This window comes from Amphibalanus amphitrite, unplaced genomic scaffold, assembly GCF_019059575.1.
Source record: "Amphibalanus amphitrite isolate SeventyFive unplaced genomic scaffold, NRLGWU_Aamphi_draft 000021F_arrow, whole genome shotgun sequence".
Classification (NCBI taxonomy): Eukaryota; Metazoa; Arthropoda; class Thecostraca; order Balanomorpha; family Balanidae; genus Amphibalanus; species Amphibalanus amphitrite.
The window spans coordinates 74,987-98,850 of NW_024881517.1; the positions used below are offsets into that span (position 1 = coordinate 74,987).

The window sequence follows — 23,864 nt, forward strand, 5'->3', positions numbered from 1 at the left end:
GGAGAAAATTGGAATGTTCTTCTTTTGCCAAAAAAACACCCTTAAACATCGTGACACAGGTAAACATGACACGCTGAAGCTGAAAACTTCACCTGTGACCCCTTTTGTGCCCCTGAGGTCATCTCATCTCAGGACTCAGGTCATGAAACGTCTCCAATAGTTTTTTACCATAACTTTAGATAGAAACATCTTAGGCGCTGAAAATACCATGAATGTGTTCAGCTCAACAATACGAATCGAATGACATGCAACCTTGATCCGTGACCTTGACCTGAGGTCAAATTTTTAAGTTGACCTATTCAGGTCAACTAATAGTTCATTCGACGCGTCTCGACGAGACAAATGCGATGCCGGTAAAATCAGCGTCATACAAGCTTGGATTCAAAAGTTATGATACAAAAACCTTGAAAAAACGTCAAATTTTGATTTGCCTCTGCCTCAAAAATTGTTTTTGCCCTCTGGAGGCTAAACCGTTGACCTTAGGTGAAATCTGAGAACATTACTCAGAACGGCCTTTGAAAGAGCTATTGAGTCTGTTTTTCTGCAGCGCTGTAGCTCTATTGTTTCCCGACTTATAAGCCGATTTGTGAAAAGTTGTCAAAATCGGGAACAAAAGTTCGTGAAAATTTTACCTTTGGTGATCTGCAGGCTGCAGTTACCTCCGCGATGACCTGATCAAAAAATGGCCTAGATTATTCTGAAAATCATTGTAGCCAGCTAACTATTGCTTTTTACCGCGTCTTTCTAGCTTGCTTGATTTCCGAGATAATCTGGTGTGGCCAAAAAGGCCCCCGCCCCCCCCCCCCCACGTCATGGCAAAGTTGGCTGAGACTTGAGAGGTCCAACTGGGCTCGGGTTAAAAAGTGACTGAAATAATTTCCTCATTATTTTTTGACGCTCTTTCGAACGCCGCGGGCCGCCTATGGCGCGTCGCTACGTTGCCCAGGACAAGGCCACTGGCCATCTATAGACCCAGGAGCCGAGTTAGAAGAGGGGTGTTCATTGTTCAACTGTTCAAACCCTCCCCGAACAGGGCGTGGAAATCCAGGACCCCAGCGGGGCGCGGGTTAACGGTCCCCAGGGTAAATTAGGATCCAGCATAGCCAAAGTCATGAAATAGCCAATGAAAAAATATCAAACGTCTACTCTACTAGCGGGCCCGGGCCGAGTAGCAGTTGAGTCGTAAATAAATTAGTGGTAAAAATAATATAACAGCAGCCAGTAGATATGCTTGTAGGCAGGGTTGTACTCGACTCAAAAAAATTTGCCGACTCGACTCATCATTCAACTTCAGAAAGCCCTGACTCAACTCTGACTCAAACAAGGAGCTGATTTTTTCCCTTGACTCGACTCATGACTCAAGCGGCTCAATGAAAATATGAGTCGACTCAAACTTGACTCAAATTTTTTGTTGAGTCAAGTGAGTTGACTCAAAATTGACTCAGATAAAAAAGTTGTTGAGCGAGGGGGGGGGGGGGTGAAAAAAATCCGGCAGCAGAGCCAGGGATAAGTTGTTAAGCGGGGGGTATGAAAAGCTTATATATATATATATATATATATATATATATATATATATATATATATATATCCCAGTAAACATGCCGACGCCGGCCCGACGTCGGCCGACGTCGGGGTGACGTCGGCAACTCGGCATCGGCATGCCGACGTCGGCCCGACGTCGGTCCAACCTCGGCACGACGTCGGCTGGATGTCGGATATGCCCGCATGTTCCGACGTCCAGCCGAGGTCCAGCCGACGTCGGGCCGACGTCGGACCGAGATCAATTGCTGAGGTCCAGCCGACGTCGGGCCGACGTCGGGGCGACGTCGGACCGACATCGGCCGCTGTTTTGGCCGTTAAAATAATATAAAATACATGTTCCATGTTTCATAAAGAGCTTCTGTATTCAAAATATCCTCAGGAAACTCAAATCTTCCTCCACGCCGCAGCCCCCTGATCCGGACTGGACGGGAAACTTGCCGTAAGCCGAGCTCGCCCGTAGCCGGGTGCGGTGAGTGCTTGGGGGCTGCTCGGCAGCTATCCTTTGGTCAGGCTCAGCCCCGGCAACTCACCAGGGCCGGGCCCAGTTCATATAGAAAGGCCAGTCGGCAAGTGTCACTTTGCCAAAGTGCCACTTATCAAAGGGATACTTTGGGAAACGTTGGTGCAGGTGTGTAAGAGTGGCTATATGAATCCATTGTGGGGTCGCCCTTTCCAATAAGTGTCACGTAACAGCAATGGGACCAGGGACTCTATATGAACTGGACCCAGGGTGCTCGCCAAGAAGACCAATGTCTCCATCCTATGAAACTTCCGGCTCTGAAATGGTCTTGTCAGACCGAAAGGGCATAACCCAACAAAACAAACCAAATCCGTTAGCTGGCTGCGTGGTGCAGTGGTTAGCGCATTAACACGCGCAGTGGAAGGGGGGGCGGATTTCGCCCACCCCTCCTGTTTTTCGCCAATAACTCGCGCCGCAAGCATAATATCAATGTGAAATTTCGGCTACCTGTCCAGAATTGAATTGCGGATCTTCTCATGCAAGAAGTAAGAAAATCGGTTCACAACTTTTCTAGTAATAGCGGTGTAAAGTCAAACATCCTGCCGCCGCGGCGGCGCGGCGGCGCGGCGGCCGGCGCTAGCCGTTACGCGCCGCCTGAATTGTAGACTGTGCCGGGGCGGGACGGTTCAGTCTTTACATCGCGCTCCTTACCGCTGATTATATTAGATTCGCGTCAAATTCGGTGAGAAGACTGAGAAATGTACAGGCAATCATATGGTCCAAGAATTTTGAAAATCGGCCCGTAACAACTTGAGTTATGAGTGTGTAAACACAAAATTGTGATTGCCGCGTTTCCCGCGTCGGCCGATGCCGCCTCAGCCGGCGACATCTTACCCTTCGCAGGCTTCTAACTGCCATATTTATTGTTGGATTATCTAGAAATTCACCATACATACTCACAAATGTTTGTTCTTTCGTATAGTGAAAGATTTAAAAAAATCGGCCGGAAACTTTTTGAGTTATCGGCGTGTAAACGCAAAAAAGTCGCTAATATGGCAGATTTGACCACATTTGACCTCATTTGACCTTGAAGATATTGACCTAGGGTCATGAAATTCACACACAACAGAGTTCCCCATGGCCCCCACCTACCCTCCAAATTTCGTCTTTCTAGCTCCAGTGGGAGCTGAGATCTTAGGGGGGGGGGGCGACATCCGCCCCCCCTTCCACTGGGCGTAGTACTCGCAACCGTTCCACTGCGCGTGTTAACCTCGCGTTCGAATGACACTGGGTTCGAATCCCATCGCCGGCTGACGCTTTTGGCGTGTTGTCCCAGTAAACATGCCGACGTCGGCGACTGGGGGGCTCGAATCCCGCCGCCGGTTGATATTTTTGGCGCGTTGTCCCAATAAACATGCCGACGTCGGCCCCGTCGGTCCAACGACAAACGATCTCGTCAACCTCGGCAAACGATCTCGGCCCGACGTCGGCTCGAAGTCGGCTGGACTTCGGCTGGACGTCGGAACATGCGGGCATATCCGACGTGCAGCCGATGTCGGGCCGAGGTTGAACCGACGTTGGGCCGACGTCGGGCCGAGCCTCGACCCGACGTCGGGCCGACGTCGTCATGACGTTTACTGGGATATATATATATATATATATATATATATATATAGTTTCTAGAAAAATGAGTCAGCTGACTCATGTTCCTAAATGTTTGATTCAGCTCAATGTCAAAAGCTATTTTACTGACTCAACTCTGACTCAACTCAACGCCCTAATATTTTTGTCCGACTCAACTCTGACTCAACTCAACAGCTCAACATTGTATCCGACTCGACTCAAATCTGACTCATTTGAGTCAGAGTTGAGTCAAATTTCTGACTCGACTCATGAGTCAAGCACAGGCCTGCTTGTAGGTATGTTTGTACAGTATGAGCCAATACGATTATTCCATCTTTTGGCGTTGGCGAGGTAGGCGTTGAAGCCATACTGAAGACTCAAGACACAGATAACGCGACCCGTCATGCCAATAGAGTAATAGAGTATTATAGAGTATTATAGAGTTCATTATAGAGTAATAGAGCATTATAGAGTTCAGTGCAATAGAGCGACCCAGTGCATGTTGAAGCTAACCTCCCGGAGGTATTTTGGTATATTCCTCTTCTCATTCCTTTATATGGCAGTTATATCTGCTACATATCCTGCGCGGCTGCGACGTTACGTTTATTTTCGTCAGACTGGAAAAATATTACAACTTAGTCGCATTTCATTGGATTTAATCGATTTATTCAAATAGTCCAAAGCAGTCCAAATTATGCAATGGTGTAGATCAAATTATGCAATAGATAGATCCCAGATTACCAAAGAAGACTGGACCTCACCAACACTGTACTAGAACGAAGATAACCGAAGATCACGCCGCTTTGCCCGCGGTCGCTGTCCCTACTTTTCATTTTGGCCGTTCTCTGACTCTGAGATAGGTATTTTACAGAGAAACAGGTATGTAAGTCTGTGCCTATGCACATTTCACTATGATATAGTCTAGTCATGTAGCTAGCTCAAAGTAACAATGCATCATTCAATGCAATTCATTTGCCATTTCTCCCTAGGTGTTGGGAATTGATTTTGTAAAACGTGTTCCTGAAACGGCTCAATTTTTTTAGCGCTCGCCGCTCACCATTACGGCTATGGCGGCATCTGACGTCGCATGCTCAGTATTTTGAGTGCTCAATAATTTGAGCTTTTTCCTGTGGCCTGTTGTGTGGGGGGCTGAATTATGCTGTGACCTAAATCTAATGCATACCTACTGTGTAGGGTAGTCGTAAAGCAGGCGTCACACTTCTTTTCCAACCAAGGAGAGGCACTATACACAGAGATGCTCTCTAATCAAACCAAACCAAACCTAACCAAACCTGACCTAACCTTTCCTACAACCTAAAACCTACAACCTAAAACCTACAACCTAAAACCTAAAACCTACCAGTACCACCTAAAACCTACAACCTACAACATAACCTACAGCACCTCTCCTTGGTTGCAAAAAGAAGTGTGAAGCCTGCTTTACTACTACCCTGTGTAGTTCGCTTACATGGACATAACAAATCAAAATAATATTGTGAGTTCCCTTGCAAAGATATGATATTGGCATGCCAGTAAGCTTAGCTGCTTAGAAAACATGAGTATTATTTGGTATTACAGTGGAATCCACTTAATAAATCCACCTTGGTGACAAGGGGTTTTGGATTTATTAAGCGGTGGCTTCATTAACTGGAGTCAGTTATTTTCACTAAAAAAGTATGTATCGCAGCTGCACGTTTGTTCCTCTTTCAATACAAGCGGATAGGCTGACATTCCTCATTGCCTTATTTATTCCAATAGTGACCAGGGGCTCTGCCACCGGTGGGGTCGTAGGGGTCCGGACCACCAATAAGTTGACTTTCGTAATGCAACCCAATGTGTAAAGGTGTGCGTTTTAGGGTTGCACATCCCCTCAAACCTGAGACTGGTGGAGCCCCTGAAAGTGACCAGGGCACACTGCAAAGCTGTCACAGCGATCATGTCAACATATCCATCCACGATCACTCTACCGTCATGCCAGCCTGTCCCGTCCCGTCACCCGTGTCCCTCCCGTCATCCTGTCTATGCCAACGAAACTGTCGAGCGTGCCTGCTTTGCCGGGAACATTTCTCTGAGGTGCATGGTGATGACGCTCTTGAAGCTCTGAGCTCCCGACCCTTTGTTGTGGGAAGTCCAACTGCTGCAGACCGCTGCTCCAGTGCGGTTCAAAGGGAGCGTGTTGGATGCCACATTTCGATGGGGAAGACGTCACTGCGGACTGCGAAACTTGCAAGTGGCTTTATTATGCGGAGTACCTGGATTTATTAAGTGGATTTATTAACTATGGGCATCTATGGAGAAAATCCGTGAACACCTTAAGCGGCCACAGTAAGCGACTGGATTTATTATCCGAGGATTTACTAAGCGGATTCCACTGTAGTAAGCCTGGCGTCCGAGGAAGATGCCAGGTCAAGGTTGGGACGATCGAGATATATAGACCAAAACAAACCTAACCTAGCCTGACCTAACCTTACCTACAACCTAAAATCTACAAACCTAGGTACCTTTGCCATCACTGCCATGGCAGCTCATCCGACCACGGGTCAACCTCTCCTTGGCCGACGTCAGGAAAAGCGAGATTGCCCCTTGGAGTCTCGTTCCCGAGCATTGGAGCTTTTAGCGTCCTACGAAGGTTACTCCCTGACTTTTACGGATGGTTCCATGTCTAGCAAAGGCGCCTGCTGTGCGTTTGTCGCGAGTGGAGCCACTCGCTCGTTTTCACTGCCATCTGACGCCTCCGTCTTTACGACGGAACTGGTTGCGATTTTGAAGGCTCTCTGTTTTATCGAAGTGTGTGAAGAGGATTTACACCTCATTTTGAGGTGTAAATCCATGAGCAGCCTTTTGGCCTTACGGAGCTTGTATCCAAGTCATCCCCTTGTACAGGATATTTTACTCCGTCTTACCTCATTGCAGCAGGCTGGAAAGTCAGTTCAGTTATGCTGGATACCGAGCCACGTGGGCATCACTGGCAATGAACTGGCCGATGCTGCCGCGAGGCGTGCTATGTCAGCTCTGTGCACTCGCCGTTTTCCTCTGCCGGCGCGGGATCTTTTCCACGCCGTCAGTCGCTTTTTGCATTCCCAGTAGCAGCAGACATGGGAGGCACAGCTGAGCAGTAAGCTCAGGGAGATCAAGCCGGCTCTAAGTCGGTGGGAATCCAGCTCGCGCAGGAGCAGAAAAGAGGAGGTTGCCCTTTGCAGGCTCCGCATTGGGCATACGTTCGCTACTCACGGCTATCTGCTGCGCGGTGAAGATAGACCGAACTGCATCCACTGTGGGGAGCAACTCTCAGTGGCCCATGTGCTGCTGACATGCCGCCGGCTTGCCGGGATGCGGTCACACCACCTCGGGCATCTTGCGCCCACGGTGACTCTCTTAGATCTTCTCTCAGACAACTCGCGCTGGATCCATAACGGTAGCATATTTTCCTTTATCCGCGCAGCCAACTTCCCCGTTACTTTCCTTTCCTAAGCATAAATCGTAAATAAGTAAGTAACTAAAGAGTAAAGATGTATTTAAAACCTCTGTTATGGGCGCAAAATGACCTCGCAGTCGGCGCGCCCCAAACCCCCAACAAACAAACAAACAAACCTACAACCTACAATGGTACTAGTTCAGTCATCCCAATCTGGCATTTTCCTGGGATGCTAGGCTTACTTATACCTATTATTCTACATTTTTCCATTGACTGATCTGGAAGACATCATTAGATGCTGCATTGTGGGGGAGCTTGCCAATCGCCAATTGGCAATTCAAAGGCTTTTGATCTCAGCCAAATTAATTGCCAATTTACGTCTTGTACCTACAATACTGATTACTGATAGGTACCGTTTAGGTGGGATGAATGAGAACAAATATGCACCAAATGTTTTGTGATTTTGTGCAAGCCTAGACAATGATGTCACATGTACTGTTTCTAACAATTAATAGCCACATCCCTATGTGACAAACCCATTTTCACATTTTTGGTCGGTGGAGTCTGTTACAGTGATGAAACCTTACCACTTATCTTCGCCCTCATTTCAGGATGGATGAGGATGGGCTACGGCAGAGGCAAACAGGCGCTGCCAGAGATGATACTGAGCCACTCCTACACTCAAGGACTCAGGCCAGACAGCCAATGTCATTTTGGGAATCCATCAAGGCCAGCATGGTGCTATCTCTTGTAGGGATAGCTATCTTCTTTGGTGGTATCGGACTGCAGTTTTGGAATGAGGTACTTGACTCAGTTTATTTGCAACACATTCCTGTCCTATGGAATTCAAAATATTGCTAATATTTTTATGTTAACTTCATCTAATTGATTTTGAAGATACATTTTTAGGCATCTTACCCAGTTAAAAATGATACCTGTGAAGGTCATGGAGAAGATTAATTGGTATTATTTTTCATGTGGAGAAGGTAAATCACTCCATGTGATGTCTGAAAGCCTCTTACTTTTTCTGAACATCTAAAATAAATTGCTGACTGTGTTTAGTGTTATAGTATTATTTTGGTGTGCATGGCTTAACATTCTGGCATTTTGGGTGTGGCACTTTAAATTCATTAGACTCCTGACCTCTGACCTGGCTGTGACGCCAGGGTCGGGCGGTGGAGCGCGCCAAGGCGCTGTCGGAGGGTCTGAGCAGCGCTGTGCCGCTGAGCGCCCCGCAGCGGCCACTGCCAGAGAACGACGGCCGCCTGGTGCACTTCACGGCGCAGCTGGAGGTGCCGCAACCGCTGACCGAGCCGCGCTACGGCGTGGCTGTGGCCGCCGTCAAGCTGAAGCGGCGCGTCCAGATGTACCAGTGGGTGGAAGAACAGAGCAGCAGGTGGGTCAGAGGCGTCAGAGCAGCCGTAGTGGGTGGAGGAGTGGAACAGCAGGTCAGTCAGAGGCGTCAGAGCTGTCGGTCGGTCAGCTGGGCAGGGGCTTCAGAGGCATCGAATGCACAACCCTGGTGGGTGGAGCTGGTGGAGCTGGAGCTGGTTCATAGACGACTGGAAGCTCTCTTCCATTGTCTTCTGTCGATTGTAAAGGGTAATATAAGAGAAAACTGGTGCATATTTAAAAACATTGGATTGTTTTTTCTTTGTATTCACATTTTTGTTAGCTTCAATCAAGTGATGTCGATTTTATGCGACAGATACGCATATAGCCCTGCTATGTTTTGATCCATTTTTCAATCTTCCCAGGACAGTGGAAACGGCCGATGGACAACAAGTGGAGACGTCGTACAATTACTACAAAACATGGAAAGACAAACTGGTGGACAGTTCGTCGTTCAACTCGCCGTTCAATCACGAAAACCCAAAGTGAGTGTTGAGAAACGTCGCATCATCGGCTCAGTTTATCGTAAATATCCGACAACAACTATGCCGTTCCGTTCGTTCTAGTCGTTTCCCAAATATGAACTCGATGATCACTGACGATTTTGTGCCCCAGTGGATTATCATCTCATATGGCTTCCGGTTTTTACGTTACTTTGACATTTCGTCAATGTTTCGACATTAAAGTGCGTTGTCATGCCTCATATTGTGCCCCCAATAACCTGTTTTAGCTGAAGTGTTCCATATATGTTACAGCGTCTATCGATTTAGCGCATAATTGCATATCAAACAACTGCAGTCTTCGTTTTCAGTACGAGCATTTTCGAAATGGAATGCGGCATGTCGATATGATACAGGACACATGTACAACCATGCGCCGGCGTGGAATCCGAATTAGTAGTTACGTTATATAAAACTGGCGAGCAGCTGCTTACATAATTTCTAACTTATCAATGTTTACCTTATCAGCTGTCGCGGTGTTGAAGGCATTTCAATGCAGCGCGTGTTCGCTGCATCGTAGTCGCGACAGTACCAGCCGGTGCTTGGGAGATGACTTAGCTAATCTAAAGGAAAACATGACTTGCAAGTTTTCAATGTGTAGTAGTATGGTGCATTGCCATATTTTTCTTTTCAAAGGCAGTGCCAAGTCAACAGCCAATACCATTGAATGCCAATGGTGGTTCATAGGATTTCAGTTTCTCGAAACTGCTTTATTTTTCTCCCTATTTTTTGGATGGTCGACATTGTGAAGATCTGACGCTGCATTGCAATATGTTGCTTGTTTTGACCTTCTTTAGACCTCTGGTTAGCTTTCGTTAGATGTTTCAGCGTAATCAGTCGCCAAACTGTTCTGCTTCTAGTTTTTAAACCTCTATTCCACCACCTTTGGACGCTAAAACCCGACCCCCACCAAACACGATTTGGCAGCACTGTAATGACGTCTGCTGGGCGTGAAGTTTTCCCTTCACCATAGGGTTTACACACAAACTGGTCAAAGTTTGAGCCAGGATATGCTAGTCTAAAGATGCAAAAAACGAACAAATTTTGGCATCAATAGATTCAGCATTTCATCGTGTGCCTCAAACCGTCCATCATTTGGCCTCAAAGGAGGTAAAAATTGTTCAAAATCGAAGTTGAAAAGATGCTTTCTGAGCACATAATCTGGTAGCAATCACGTGACCTGCTATAAGCAGCTTATCGATAATTTACAAACATAATTATTAATATGCTGCTTTAAACAACATTAATCATACATTTTGAGCTTTCAGTACTTTAAATAAGGTCAAAACATCGCAAAACACAAAAGTTAATACAATAGTCACGTGGGTGACAGGAAATGTCACAGGTGCGTCAAATTTGTGACTGGGGCTTTACTTTCAAACATCGGATCTACCTGTTTCTTATAGGTATCTTGCTAAAACCTTCCTCTCCCAAGCCAGATTAAGGTTGATTTAAGCTTCTCCTGCAATGACCGACACTGAACTGCTACCCATATCAGTCTCACATTTCACCATTCAAGAAAAACTATCGAATTTGCTGTTCACCTACGAGGGGGTATCGAAAAATTCTGATCATTACCATGAATCAGATGTGATAGAAATTTGATTTTTTTTTTACATGATATTCATTACTCCTTCGCAAGTCACCACACACGACCGCAAACTTATTGCATCGTTTCTTGAGCTGCCTCAGGCGGTCATTGTAGGACCTTCGCACTGTCCCGTAAATCACTGCTCCACCTCATCAATGACGTCATTTCTGTCCTTAAATCACCGGCCATACTGTGGATTCCTCATCTCCCGTAACAATTAAGAGTCAGTTAATACCCGGTCAGATGAATTTGTTAGATGCAGTAGGATTTAATGTCCAAATCATGTTGTTTCTTCAACCGCAGCTCAGGACGAATGGGCGGGGGCGCTGTCGGTGAGGATAAAACATCTTTCTTGTTTTTTTTTTTTTGCGGCGATTCTGCTTGAGGCCATCTCGCAACTTCTTCAAAAGTGTGCAGTAGTGCTTGTTTATCATTATCCGACCATCATCAAGACAGTCGGTGCTGACTATTCTACGCCAGATCCAGAACACTGATAGCATTGACCTTCCATATCGGCTTCTGCATCTTCGCCTTTTAAGAAGGACAGATGTGCCGTGCTTAATTTTCTTGATCATCTTTTAGTCTCTGGATCATACACATAGACCCAGCATTCGTCACAAGTCATCAAATGATCGAAGATGTCTTCAATTTCCTAAAAAAAGGCCTAGTTTTCGTTTCGAAAGGCCAAGATACATTTTTCTCTTCAACAAAGTAGACACACGAACATCTAAGCGGGCTGACTCCTTTATCGTCTGTATAGTTCTTCGCTGATAATATTTTCAGGCACTGCCAGCATTGAGACCTTTCTGTTGCACAATCATCTGAAAGGTCACACGACGATCTGTAAGGATGAGGTCCTCCACTTCCTTCACAGTCACCACCTTGTCAGTCACTGGTAGTCACTCACTTCTTGACTCCCCTGCAAAGGCCATGCAACCAAGTTGAAAATTATTTATTCATTTTCGGTAAGTGCATGAGATAGTCTTTCCTCGCCATAAACTAATTTCACGTGCTTGATCTATTTTCTCTGTGTGATACCGTTTCAAATGCATTAGTTGGATGACGGTTCGGTCCTCAATGGGCCCAATACTCATCTTTTTTACTTCTAAGTCTCTCCTACATAAGATAAAACCACTTCTCAGGATTTTCCTTACGGGAACATTGTTCTTGAGAACCAAATATAATACCAACAAAAAATCATCGAAATCGGTCTATATCTTCTATGTGATGATCAGAACTTTTCGATACCCCTCGTATGTCGACGCTGTTTACGCTCCTATATTGTCTTTTTCATTTTACTCACATCTTCTATGTTCTAAAGATGAGAGTGGGTTTTAGAGTATGAACTGTGATGGGATTGGGAGGATATTTTGTAGCGGATGCTGTGTTTGGTGCTGAAATGCAGTGCTGGGCGATAGTTTATCTTCCAGGTTCTTAGAATTGTTAATGTTGCCGACAAACTGACTAATTTTTGTCTGAATGCTTACATTAAATGACCTTGTTTGTCAGTTTGTGCCTTTTAGCATCAGGAGCAAGAAAGTATGTTGTGGGCCCTTTCTATTTATCTCGTCCTCGGGAAGAACTGGCGGCCCCTTTTTGTTTGTCAAACTGCCCGCTGACTATTCAGCGACGGTCGAAAAACGTCTATGTCCGGCAATGACGGAAAGTGCTGTCCAACTCAGAAAAGATCTTCCTTTACAGCACAATCATATCCGCCTGTCCTGTTATCATTGAAACCACTCGGAATGTATCATCAGACCAGGATATTAATCGATCGGGATAGCAACTTTAAGTCGACGTGTATCCAGAGTCAGACCTACATACGTCCTCTGAAATCGTGCTCTGGAAAGGTTTATTTAAAACGACACGATCGGCCTAATGACTCCTACGTTTAGGGGCAATTGGAAAATGACTGGGGATAAGTAGCGGCGTCCGGTCCAGCGTCCGGTGAACCGACGCATCAAGCTGCACGGCCAGATCTATCACTGGAGCGACTGATTATCAACGTGCGCTACGGGCTGCGACAACGTGCGCTATTTAAAGAAATTAAATGATAACTAACCAATATAAGCAGTAAGGAATGGAAGACCTCTTTCGTAGCAATAACTTCATTGATTTCAATCCGCTTGTGGTACCTCTAATCACATGTCTGTCATGAGACGATGATTGTCCTTTCCACAAAGCCGGTCCCTGTCAGCGATGACGCCCGTTGTGGATTCGTGTCACGTATATTTGATCGCCATATCGTAGGTGCTCGTCGTTGACCCCGGCCTGACCCGCCGTCTCTGAGTCAGCGCTCGGCATAGCCGTTTCTCCGTGCTGCTGAGTCACCCTCACGTGGTCAGCGGACCAACACCGACCTGTGTTCCGCGTGACGATCCCTGCTCCGCTGTTGGGACAGACAAGTATTACAGGGTGTCCCGAAATTGATGCGCGGTTGTTCTATCTTCAATAACTTATAAAGTGCTCGAATTTATTTCACGGCTTATATGTTATCACAGTCCCCATTCAGTTGCATACACGGCCTATTGCACTCTAGCGTGTCACGTTTCAGGTTGTCAAGAGTCTCTCCTTTGAAACAACGCCATGCCGCTTATATCTTCTGAAACAGCCTCTTCTGTGAGCTAGCCCGTGGAAGCTTGCTGAGCTCTTTTCTGACGATCGTCCAGATAATTTGGATCGGGGACAGGTCCAGACTGTTGCCAGACCATGTCCCCTTCTCCCAGAGGCCTGGGAGCCTCGCTCGGCACCAGTCCTGGGTATTCCTGGCGTGATAAGCTGGAGCCCTTTCTTGCTGGGAAATGGCCCTGGACATGTCCGACAAAAGTTTGAGTCTGGTTTTTGAACCATTTACCTTTTCCCTCAGCATCTTTGTGGCATCAGTCTTCTTCAGCACCTCGTTAACATAGTAATAAGCAGTCACGGTCTGCCCCCGAGGCACCTCGTGAAGCTCAGAGCGCCTCTGTAGCTCATCATGCTCCAAATGAGATTCTTCAGCAGACGTTTCACCGTCTCGACAGCGGACTCCTCAGAGCTGCCGTTGGCCCACATTTCGATCGTTCTGGCAGTTAGGGGCTTAGAGACCACAAAGGGCACCTTGTCACTGAAAAGGACGCATCTCCAGTCCTGAATGGTCCAGTTTTTGTGGGTCTTCGCGAAATTCAGCTGCCTGCACTTCTGGACCGGTAGGCCAAGTCTGCATCCTGAAGCTGAGCAGCTTCAGCTTCAAGATAGTCTTCAAATACTGGTGGAGGGTCGATTTGGATGCTGGGACATGCATCTCATTCAGTTTTCTTGTCAGCGATGTTGAATGGTGCTTTTTAAAGGTCGACTTTGCAATCACGATTTTCGCCACTCGGCTCAAGGCAGTCTTCCGCCCTCGAACTGTGCTGTTCTTGAGTGTCTCTCCTGATCGTTTGCAGTCCATCCAAAGTTTAATTGTCGCAGAGTTGACGCCCAATTCTCTGGCATCCGGAACCTGGGTCACACCGTCCTTGATCATCCCCACCGCGCGGTAGCGGATCGGTAGTTTGTGCCTTTTCACTTTTGGTGATATGCGGTTTCTCCACGTTGCCTGTCTGGACAAGAGTGGCCTCCCGCGCCCACTACCGGCCGCGGTCGGGTTAGCCGCTTGGGTCACGTGATCGTGTGACCAGCAAGATGTCCGTGGTGCCAGAGCCGGTAAAATTGCAGTTGTTCAGCACTCGGGAGGGACAACATAACATGCGGCACCAACCGCGCATCAATTTCGGGACACCCTGTACTGTCTAGGATGTCAGGTCTGCACTGCGCGCCCAGGACACATGCGCTTCCAGCGAAATATCCGATGGAAACTGGAGAGATTTGATTTATAATTCCAAACTGACATAACAATCTAGTAGCATAAAATTGCATATGTAGCACGAAATCTTCCACTTCTCCCCTCCTGGGGCATTCCACGATAGATCGACCAAAAATAAATAAAATTTACACCCTCATATTTTATTTTTTGCTTAAAATTGGCCTAGTGGGTTGTGATGGGCGGGGAACCCAGCTGTGGCAAGCAGGGCTGCGGAGTCGATGGATTTTCGGCGACTCCGACTCCGACTCCGACTCCGGCTTTCAAAAACCAGCTCCGACTCCGACTCCGGGCAGAATTGTCGACTCCGACCGACTCCCAACTCCCGACTCTGACTCCGCAGACCTAGCAGGGCTGCGGAGTCGACAGATTTTCGGTGACTCCGACTCCGACTCCGGCTCGGGTTTCTAAAATCGACTCCGACTCCGACTCCGACTCCGGTCACAACTGTCGACTCTGACCGACTCCGACTCCGACTCCGACTCCGCAGCCCTGGTGGCAAGGATTTTTTTCTTCGAACAACGGTTTCCGAGATATAGCCTCGGGCAGTTCCTGGAGGTCACGCTGCAACCCTATGTTTGGCGGCTTATAACTCAGAAACTATTGTTTTTTATGGTAAAAACTTAATATGGTTCAACTCGCAATCAACCAACGAACGTTTTGGCTATCTCGGATTTTCGATTTTTGAAAATTTTGATAACGTGACATCTTGACCTTTTTTTCGAAGAGTGACCTTGATATTTTCCCAACTGAAAGTCGCAATTTTGTCTGATGACGATTAAAGCCTTATCAATTGTCATTCATACATATGCGATAATAAAAAAGTGGCTTTCGGCCTGCGTTGACCTCAGGTCAGGTCATTTTTATGACCTTCCCATTATAACGAGCGGGAGCGACAGCGAGATCTCGAGAACAAAGCAAGATAGCGACAAGTGGTAAACGGCACAAGGTACTATGGATAAGGTCTACAATTTTTACTAAGGTCATTTTCAGGTCAGGTCAAAGATGACGTCACAGGGGTAAAAAGAAAGTCTAAATGGCGGCACTACATATATATGAAGTTTTTCTCGAATAACTTTCATAGTATCCCAGCTAGGAACAAACTAATAGCACCATCGTGATCCTCTTGTCGATCCGCATCGAAACATGTGTATGTTGACCTCGAAAGGTCAAGGTCAAAAGTTGACCTTAGGTCACGTGACCTTAACCCTCGCCGGCACAGGGGGGGGGTTGATGCAACCCCCCCTAAGGTTTTTCGCGAATAACTCGCGTAAAAAGCGGCCGATCGCGACGAAACTTTCAGTACCCTCGCATTGATCAATTTTACACCTACCCTGAAAATTTCATGACCCTGACCCAAATGACCTTTGACCTGTGACCTCTTTTCCGAGACCATGTTTGGCCGGAATCGCGATTCGGCGTATGTCGGCTCGCATTAGCCGTGCGTTTGCAAGCTTTTCGTGGTTTCAAACGTTCAAACGTGTGATTTGATGTTGCTCCCATACATTAGGGTGGGTGTCAAGGTCACCTGAAGGTCAGGTCAGGTCATTGACCTTTGGTGACCTAGGGTGACCTCGGTTCACTTTTTCGAGTTTTACATGTTTCTAGGCTAGTTTTTGGACCTGAATTCGAATTTAGCAACCATTTGAACATTTACGAAGTAGTTTTGGTGCCTTCGTAACATGTTACGAAGCTGTCAGAGGCGGTTGACACGTATTACGAATACCCGTCACAACCCCTACCGGTTGACCTGACCTGACCTGACCCGACCTGGTCTAAATGCTTAAAGACATCATCTCTGATCAAAACTAACACGATATTCGTGATCAGCACCCCGGAAAACCACATAGCAGCCACACTTTACGACTTTCTAACAGGTCCCGATTTTCCCGGTTTTCGGGTCATTGACCTGACCTGGAAGGTCACCCGATGACCTAGGACCTTAAAATTGGGTATCATCGGCTTCGTCTCGTGACGGGCAACACGCTCGTTTTTTCCGCGAAGCTCTAGCTCGATCAGGGGCCAAACGCGAGGGGGGGGGTCGTACCAACCCCCCCCCCCCCTTGTGCCGTCGAAGGACGCAAAATGGCCTGTGCCGGCGAGGGTTAAGGTCATCATATATATCATTCGATGGGCCTTGACGAGCTGAACACAATGAGCCTATCCGCGCGGCTGTATCTCAAACCTGTAAGGAGTTATTAGCAAAAAAAAAAAACATTTGGTGACCTTTAATGACGTCACATGACCCAAGAGCAACGTCACAGTTGACCAAGAGCAAAAAAGGTCTCAAGGTAGTCAAAGTTAGTCGTATATGAATTATGAAGTCACTCATGGTATATTAGGCAATTCCGACGCGTTTCAGTGTAAAAACAAGGGAGCTGATTTTTCCCCAATTGACTTATAATGGGGTGGTCAAGAAATTGACCTGACCTTAGGTCATCGGTATTGAAATTCAAAACGAACTGGCGCTAGGCGAAAGCAAATACAATGGTGCCTGTTCCACGTCTCTTTCTTTATTAGATCAAAAGGTACAGCCAAAACTATTTTGACTTCCTTTTTACCCCTATGACGTCATTTTTGACCTGACCTGAAAATGACCTCAGTAAAAATTGTAGACCTTATCCGTGTGAATCCTGTACCGTTTACCGCTTGTCGCTATCTTGCTCTATTCTCGAGATCTCGCTATCGCTCCCGCTCGTAATAATGGACAGGCCATAAAAATGACCTGACCTGAGGTCAACGCAGGGCGATAGCCACTTCTTATTTTCGCATATGAATGACAATTGATAAGGCTTTAATCGTCATCAGACATAATTGCGACTTTCAGTTGGGAAAATATCAAGGTCACTCTTCGAAAAAAGGTCAAGATGTCACGTGATCAAAATTTTCAAAAATCGAAAATCCGAGATAGCCAAAACGTTTGTTGGTTAATTGCGAGCTGAACCATATAAAGTTTTTACCATAGAAAACCAATAGTTTCTGAGTTATAAGCCGCCAAACATAGGGTTGCAGCGTGACCTCCAGGAATTGCCTGAGGCTATATCTCGGAAACCGTTGTACGAAGAAAAAAATCCTTGGCACAGCTGGCTTCCCCGCCCATCACAACCCATAAGACCAATTTTAAGCAAAAAATAAAATATGAGGGTGTACGGCTTTGGTCGATCTATCGTGGAATGCCCCTCCTGCTACCATCGCCCGCTACCTCTGCTCAGTTCTCTCACTCTCCCTCCCCAGGACGATGCCGCTCGAGTCTCGGATCCAGGAGGCGCCCGTGGCGCACCTGGCCGGTTTTCTGGTGACCGAGGAGCTGCGCCAGCTGCTGACGCGCTTCACGGTGTTCGCCTCTGACGAGCGACCGGCCGACCGGAGCATCAAGCTGCACGGCGACATCTTCTACCACTGCGACAACATCGAGTCGCCTGCGGTGGGCGACATGCGCGTCCAGTTCGCCTACGCTGGGAAGTCGGGAGACACGGTGAGTGGGGCTGGCAACACACCGACCGAGGGAGGGACGGCTTGGAAGGAATGACTATTCCTGTGTGGTTGTGGGATGAGCTCTCCGAAAAGGCGAAGCGAAGCACACGATGGCTGCTGCATGTTCCGTGCTTACAGTTAGACATCCCACATCGGTTGATGATATGAGGTTGGCGACAGTGACGCTAGCAAATTGGGAGCGCCGGACCGAACAATTAGTCTGGGGAACTGGGAGTGGCGGGTTTCTCAGCTCGCCCTATCGAGGTCCGTCATCCGGTAGGAGGCGGTCGGTCACTAGGCAGTTGTGCTTGGATGACCTTGCACACCGATAATGCTGATAGATATCTGATCTCGCGGCCGAATGGCACTCACTTTTTATTGCGTTTGAACGTTCGCATTGTCGTCAGGCGACTTGATCGCACCCTGTGACCCGTCGTGGTCCTTCGAGTGGTGAATTGTCAGAGACTTTGGACGGCTTTTGTGATGTGGCACTGCTCCTAGGCTGACAATCATCCCTGATAGGCGTTCTCGAGTGTAAGACACACAGCCAGACTGCTAATCAGGACGGTATTCGCTGTAAACACTTGTCGCCTGCGTGACCGGGCAGAATCGGCCGCTCGAGATGGCTCGGTGGTGGCGTCATCCCAATCAGAGCGGCTGGCGCGGATGACGGTGCTTGATATTGCTTGTTAGTTGTTTCTTTTATTTGTTTATATATTTTCTACTTCAAAAGTGTAACATCACTCAAAGTGGCATTGACAGCTGCTTGGTCTGCTCGAGTAATCCAGAGGCTGGTTACCTATATTGCTGGTTTTTATATCAAAACGAAGCCGTGCGCGCCTGCGTGCATTTGGACTCCGGTAACAGATGACCACGACGTGTCAAGGTGGCCTCTGCTGGTTACCAGGTCGTGCCGCCGCCTGGACTGCCTTCTTTGTGCGCACCCTCTGCCCCCCACCCCTCCCCCCGGCGGTCAGCATCAACACGGTACAGTTAAAACTCGTTGACGTCATACCGATACATCTCACATCGGAGCTGTTTGCCTCTCCTCGCTGTGATAGCAACGGGCCGAGGCTGTTGTGAAGAACTAGCATGTCATCAGGTTCTTTTGTATTAGCACTTCACATTTTCTGTTTAGCTCGAGGGTTGATGTGGACAAATATCCTTTTTTCCTCGTCATCGCATTTTTTCATCAGAAAAAAAGAAATGGGCGACTGTTACCGTCTAAAACCCTGTCTAAGAGTTCACTAACAAACTTTAATTACTATATACATATGAAGAGCAGCTATCCTGAATGTGCAATTAGTGTTATATCGGTATTCGGTATACTAAAATGAGGTTCCATGGCACTCGTGTGGTGTCCAATTACAGCCATGGTGATCACCGCTCAATGCTCATCTCGGTGCCCATCTCCGAGTACCAGTTGATGATAAGCTGGCGCACCGTGCTGTGATATTGGCAGCCCGTGTAGTTCGATATGGACGTGGTAACAGTGTGTGCATGTCCTCGACTGATCGCTGACCCCGTTATATAACATTTTGCAGGCTGCACTAACAAGAGTCATGGCAAAGCGCGAATCAATCAAACAATCCACTCTTGAAGTTGTCATACATCTTTGACAGACCCACTTGTCGGAGAGCATGGGCGCTCTCAACAGCAGTGCCTCTGCGAATCAGATCGCATCACTCAGGCTGCATAGCTCTTGACCTCGCGGGTAGCGATGGAACGCTCGTGGCTGGTGCATGTTTGCAGTCGGTTGCTGAGTGGATGGGTGTGTTGTGGAGGGAGGGGAGGGGTCTGAGTGGTCTCTATTAGCTCGCCCAGCCGCTGATGTTTCTAAGAAGACGCTCCGGCCGGGCAACGCGTTTTTGTTTGGCTGATAAGAGGGCTAAAACTTAACAGAATATTTTACCAATTATGCTTCGCCGGACCGCAGCAGCGGCCGATCATAGGCTGGTGGGCCCCCAAACATTTTAATGAGCTGGGCCCCAAGTCACTTGCAACATTTTGCAACATTCGGATTTCGGACCCGGCAGCGGCTGCAATTGCATCGAGGATTGCGGAGCATCCTGGGCATATGTTTTAGCGGAGCGATGCGCGCTGTTTACAGTTACGTCTGACCCCATAAACATAGTGCAGACGCGGCTGCGGACATAGGACAGGCGGCTCTCCAGTCTCCAGTGTTTGGCAGACCCAGGGTCACGAGGGTTGTGGGTGGGGGGGGGGGGGGGGACGCCGCGGGGCGGGTGGTGGCGGTCCGTCGGCTGGGTTCCAGTGGAAGGGTGACGGTGTTTGTTTACACAATCCCGGCCACTAGAGACGCTAACTGCGCATGTGGTTGGTCAGCGCTATACGTGATCACACAGAGTAGCCGGAATCGCTGCAATGTTGATCCCCGGCCTGCAGCGGGACAACATTAACATGCTGACGGCTCTGTCCCTTGACCAGTGACGTAGAAAACTTATTTTACGCTTCATCATCCTGATAACTACACAACGAGGTGTTTTTCAAACAGATTCTGTTGCAAACGCAGATATACATTCAATCAGCACACAATTCATAAATTATAACTTACATATCGTCATATGTTAGACAGATGGGTTAGAAATACTACATCCCTTGTCAATGTTCGAGTCATCTAAAATTGTACGCTATTTTACGTTGTGATATACCGTGCGTTTTATCATACGCGTCGTGGCATAGTTTTCACGTCAGCGACTGTGCGCCATCATTGAGGGCCTGAATTCCTCTCGTCGTCGCCGGTCCCGTTTCCCCTGAGTCTTAACCGTCCCCATTTGGTTGCCCTTGTTACCGTTCCCGTCCCCCCCCCCCTCCCTGCAGGTGAGCGTGGTCGGTAAGCAGGAGGGCGACCGTCTGGTGCCGTACCGCACCTCCAACGGCCACCAGCTGCTGCTGCTGCAGCCGGGCCGGCGCACGCACCACGACATCTTCGCCGACGAGCTGTCGTCGAACCGGGCGCTGACTTGGTGGCTGCGCGGCGCCGGCTGGCTGCTCACATTCGTCGGCCTCAGCTGCCTCACCAGCCTGCTCAACGTGCTCGGTGAGCGCGGCGGCGGCGGGATGCTGGAAGGGGCTGGTCTTAGTGGGGGTGTCAAATATGGTCTCCGAGTTTCCGTGTGGATTTCCTAGTGTATGACAAGTTCATCTCAGTGAGCTACACGACGTGTTGCTGAACTCTCCAACTTGCCCGGTGTGCGATTAGGCTACGAGTCGATTAGGCACGTACTCCCATCAGCCTTTAACCCTTTGGAAGTTGGATACAACGATCACTGTGATGAATCGTAAACATGTAAGCCGTGCTCGCACTTCAGCTCCCTCCCCCCCCCCCCCCCCAGCGTCCCTTCGCAGTGAGCCGTGTGCGACACACACCTGACTCCCTCTCTCTCTCTCTACCCCTCTGTGCGGCACACACCTGACTCCCTCTCTCTCTCTCTACCCCTCTGTACGGCACACACCTGACTCCCTCTCTCTCTACCCTCGGCAGTGAGCCGTGCCTGACCGCCCTTCCCTCTCTGTCCGCCGTGTGAGCTGCGTCTGACCTTAACGCCCCCTCTACCCTCGGCAGTGAGCCGTGCCTGACCGCCCTTCCCTCTCTGTCCGCCGTGTGAGCTGCGTCTGACCTTAACGCCCCCTCTACCCTCGGCAGTGAGCCGTGCCTGACCGCCCTTCCCTCTCTGTCCGCCGTGTGAGCTGCGTCTGACCTTTACGCCCCCTCTACCCTCGGCAGTGAGCCGGTTCCCGGTGGTGCGCGAGGTGGTGGCGCTCGGCGTCACCTCGCTCAACTTCAGCGTCTCGGTGGCCGTCTCGCTGGCCACAGTGGCCGTCAGCTGGCTGTGGTTCCGGCCGCTGGTCGGTGTCGGCCTGCTGGTGGCCGCCGCGCTGCCCGTCCTCTGGCGCTGGCGCTGGGCAGACGCCGACCAGTGGGAGCCGCGCCCGCCACGGGTCACCGTCACACGGCCCCGCGGCCTGTTCAGGAGTCAGCGCGCACCGCCCGCCGCAGCCGCAGCCGGAGCCGCCGCCGCCCAGCCGCCGCCGTACGGCTGGAGCGTGCCGTCCTGATCACGGCGCTGCTGGAGGTCGGTGCCAGTCATGGGTGCCGTCCTGATCACGGTGCTGCTGGAGGTCGGTGCCAGTGGGCGCCGTCCTGATCACGGCGCTGCTGGAGGTCGTTGGTGGAGGGGAGGTCTGTTCTGGGCGGCTGGTGGCGGCAGGGTGCTGTCTCGGTTGGTTTCTCGGGTCCGAAGCAGTATGACGGGTCGCTGGTTCCCGGTAGGCGCAGGGCCTTATAGTGAGGTGCGGTAATGTGTCGTCTATGCCTTGTCTCGTGTACTGAGTCGTGCAGTGCTAGACAAGTTACGGAAGAACAGCCAAAGAAAGGGCAGTCGAGTTGTTTGTGATTCCTAGAAACGTATTTATAGTGTTTATACAGCAGCTCTCAAGTGCCAAATGGGCTTAGTGGTAAGCTCATAAACGGTTCATAGATAGCGAGACGTACTGCATGTCTATTGTCGATATATCGATAAATCAAGACTTGAATCTATTTCATGTATGGTTACCTGGCATATGGAATCCAGGCTCTCTTCGCGATCCTCAGCTTGATGAACTTTGTTCTGATATTACACTTGTATCATTAAATATTGTGCTCATTTGCATCTTTTCACCATTTGTATCGTAAATGCATAAGCATTGAGACTGTAAGTCGTTAATTTTAAGCGTGGGCTTTTTTGTATACCAATTACCAACGTCAGACGTTAAACGATTCCATGTCGCAGTGGTGGTTATTTATTGTCCAATTTGAGCATTCAATACCGTAAGGTAGCCCAAGGTGAGTTGTTTTCCCGTCCTTCATGCTTGGATGGGGCCAGTCAAAGGATGCACGGTTAGTGGTTGTGATGGGGTATGGTATTGCCTCAATACACCGCATTCGAAATGATGCCGTGAGTTCAGATGTGTGTCTGATCGGGCGCTGACCACATGATCGCTCGCAACTTCATTTGTATTGAGTCTTGTTGGAAATATACCTAATGAGACAACCAAATCGGTGATCAAGACACATCGAAGAAATAATTAGCCCCCTATGCTTAATGTGCACTGTTGTTTATACCATCCAACAACGCCAAATTTGCGTTGTTTTTCGAAGCAATCTTCGAAAACAATCTTCCGCGATGAATCCGCGACTGGATGGAGTGTCACAGCTCACCCAATAGGCTCCCTGTTAGGTTGGGTCAGTGTCGCGTTGGGGAGCTGGTGGAAGAGCGGCAAATGACGCTACCCGATCGCCGATGATTTCAGGACGGCGCGTGTACACGACGACGAAGACGACAGTCCTAGGGCTGTAAACAAATACAGGCAACAGCAAGGGTTTGAAAAGTGGGTGAAGTGTACGGGTGCCTGATGCACGGATAAGACGTGCCCGTGGGACGCGAAGAGTCGAGAGGCCGGACGTCGACCGCAGCGCCTGTTGGACAGATTTCCCGTGCCCCACATCCTGATAGCCTGCCGCGCACCACAGGGGAATCCGAGGGACGACACGAACAGGAGTCCCTGTGGAATCCCCACACTACCCCCAAGTGAGCTCAGCGGTCCTGCCGGGGGTACCCGTCTGCCAAAAGCTGATGCAAGTCTCTGCTGACAATGCAAAGCATTTGTTAGAAGATGAACAACACATACTACATTGCTAGACCTCTGTTGCTTGTTGTTCCAGTCCGGAGGCCGGTCGAGACCGTACACAGCGTCGGAGTGGTCGGTGAATCAATTTATACCCCGGTTCCCCATGAACAATTCTTATATACCTACATACATACGCCTTTCTGTGATGTCCTTTGCACTTCTCTGCACTAAGCACTGCATTAGCTCCTGCACTCGTTTCGTACTGGGTGGACCCTCCATTTCCTTTTTAGGCGCTTCCTGTAATGGCGATTCATCTCAAATCTGCATCAACGTTAACCCGCGCCCCGTAGGGCTATCGGCGGACCCTACCACCCGTAGGGGGGGGGGGGGGCGTTTCG

General features: G+C 48.8%; 1 protein-coding gene across 2 annotated transcripts; it reads left to right on the plus strand.

Annotated features, from left to right (window-relative positions):
- The first annotated feature begins 4,208 nt into the window (after positions 1-4,208).
- LOC122390688 (transmembrane protein 43 homolog) lies at positions 4,209-22,789 on the plus strand. 2 transcript variants are annotated; one of them, XR_006258205.1, is made up of 8 exons: positions 4,252-4,504; positions 7,652-7,841; positions 8,207-8,436; positions 8,798-8,917; positions 17,596-17,836; positions 20,677-20,896; positions 21,584-21,978; positions 22,022-22,789. XR_006258205.1 is itself a non-coding variant. In XM_043383871.1 (7 exons), exons 2-7 carry the CDS (start codon positions 7,653-7,655, stop codon positions 21,913-21,915), a joined length of 1,332 nt encoding a protein of 443 aa, XP_043239806.1. In that variant the 5' UTR covers positions 4,209-4,504; position 7,652; the 3' UTR covers positions 21,916-22,789. The 2 variants fall into 2 exon arrangements, 1 of the variants encoding a protein (XP_043239806.1); XM_043383871.1 differs by having other exon boundaries at positions 4,209-4,504; positions 21,584-22,789.
- Positions 22,790-23,864: the final 1,075 nt, after the last annotated feature.

What these genes read in the sequence shown, in the direction of transcription:
- LOC122390688 (XM_043383871.1), top strand. Translation starts at nt 7,653, where the DNA reads ATGGATGAGGATGGGCTACGGCAGAGGCAAACAGGCGCTGCCAGAGAT. An exon ending in GACTGCAGTTTTGGAATGAG is followed by an intron (nt 7,842 to 8,206) that starts GTACTTGACTCA and finishes CTGTGACGCCAG; the next exon opens with GGTCGGGCGGTGGAGCGCGC. An exon ending in TTCAATCACGAAAACCCAAA is followed by an intron (nt 8,918 to 17,595) that starts GTGAGTGTTGAG and finishes CTCCCTCCCCAG; the next exon opens with GACGATGCCGCTCGAGTCTC.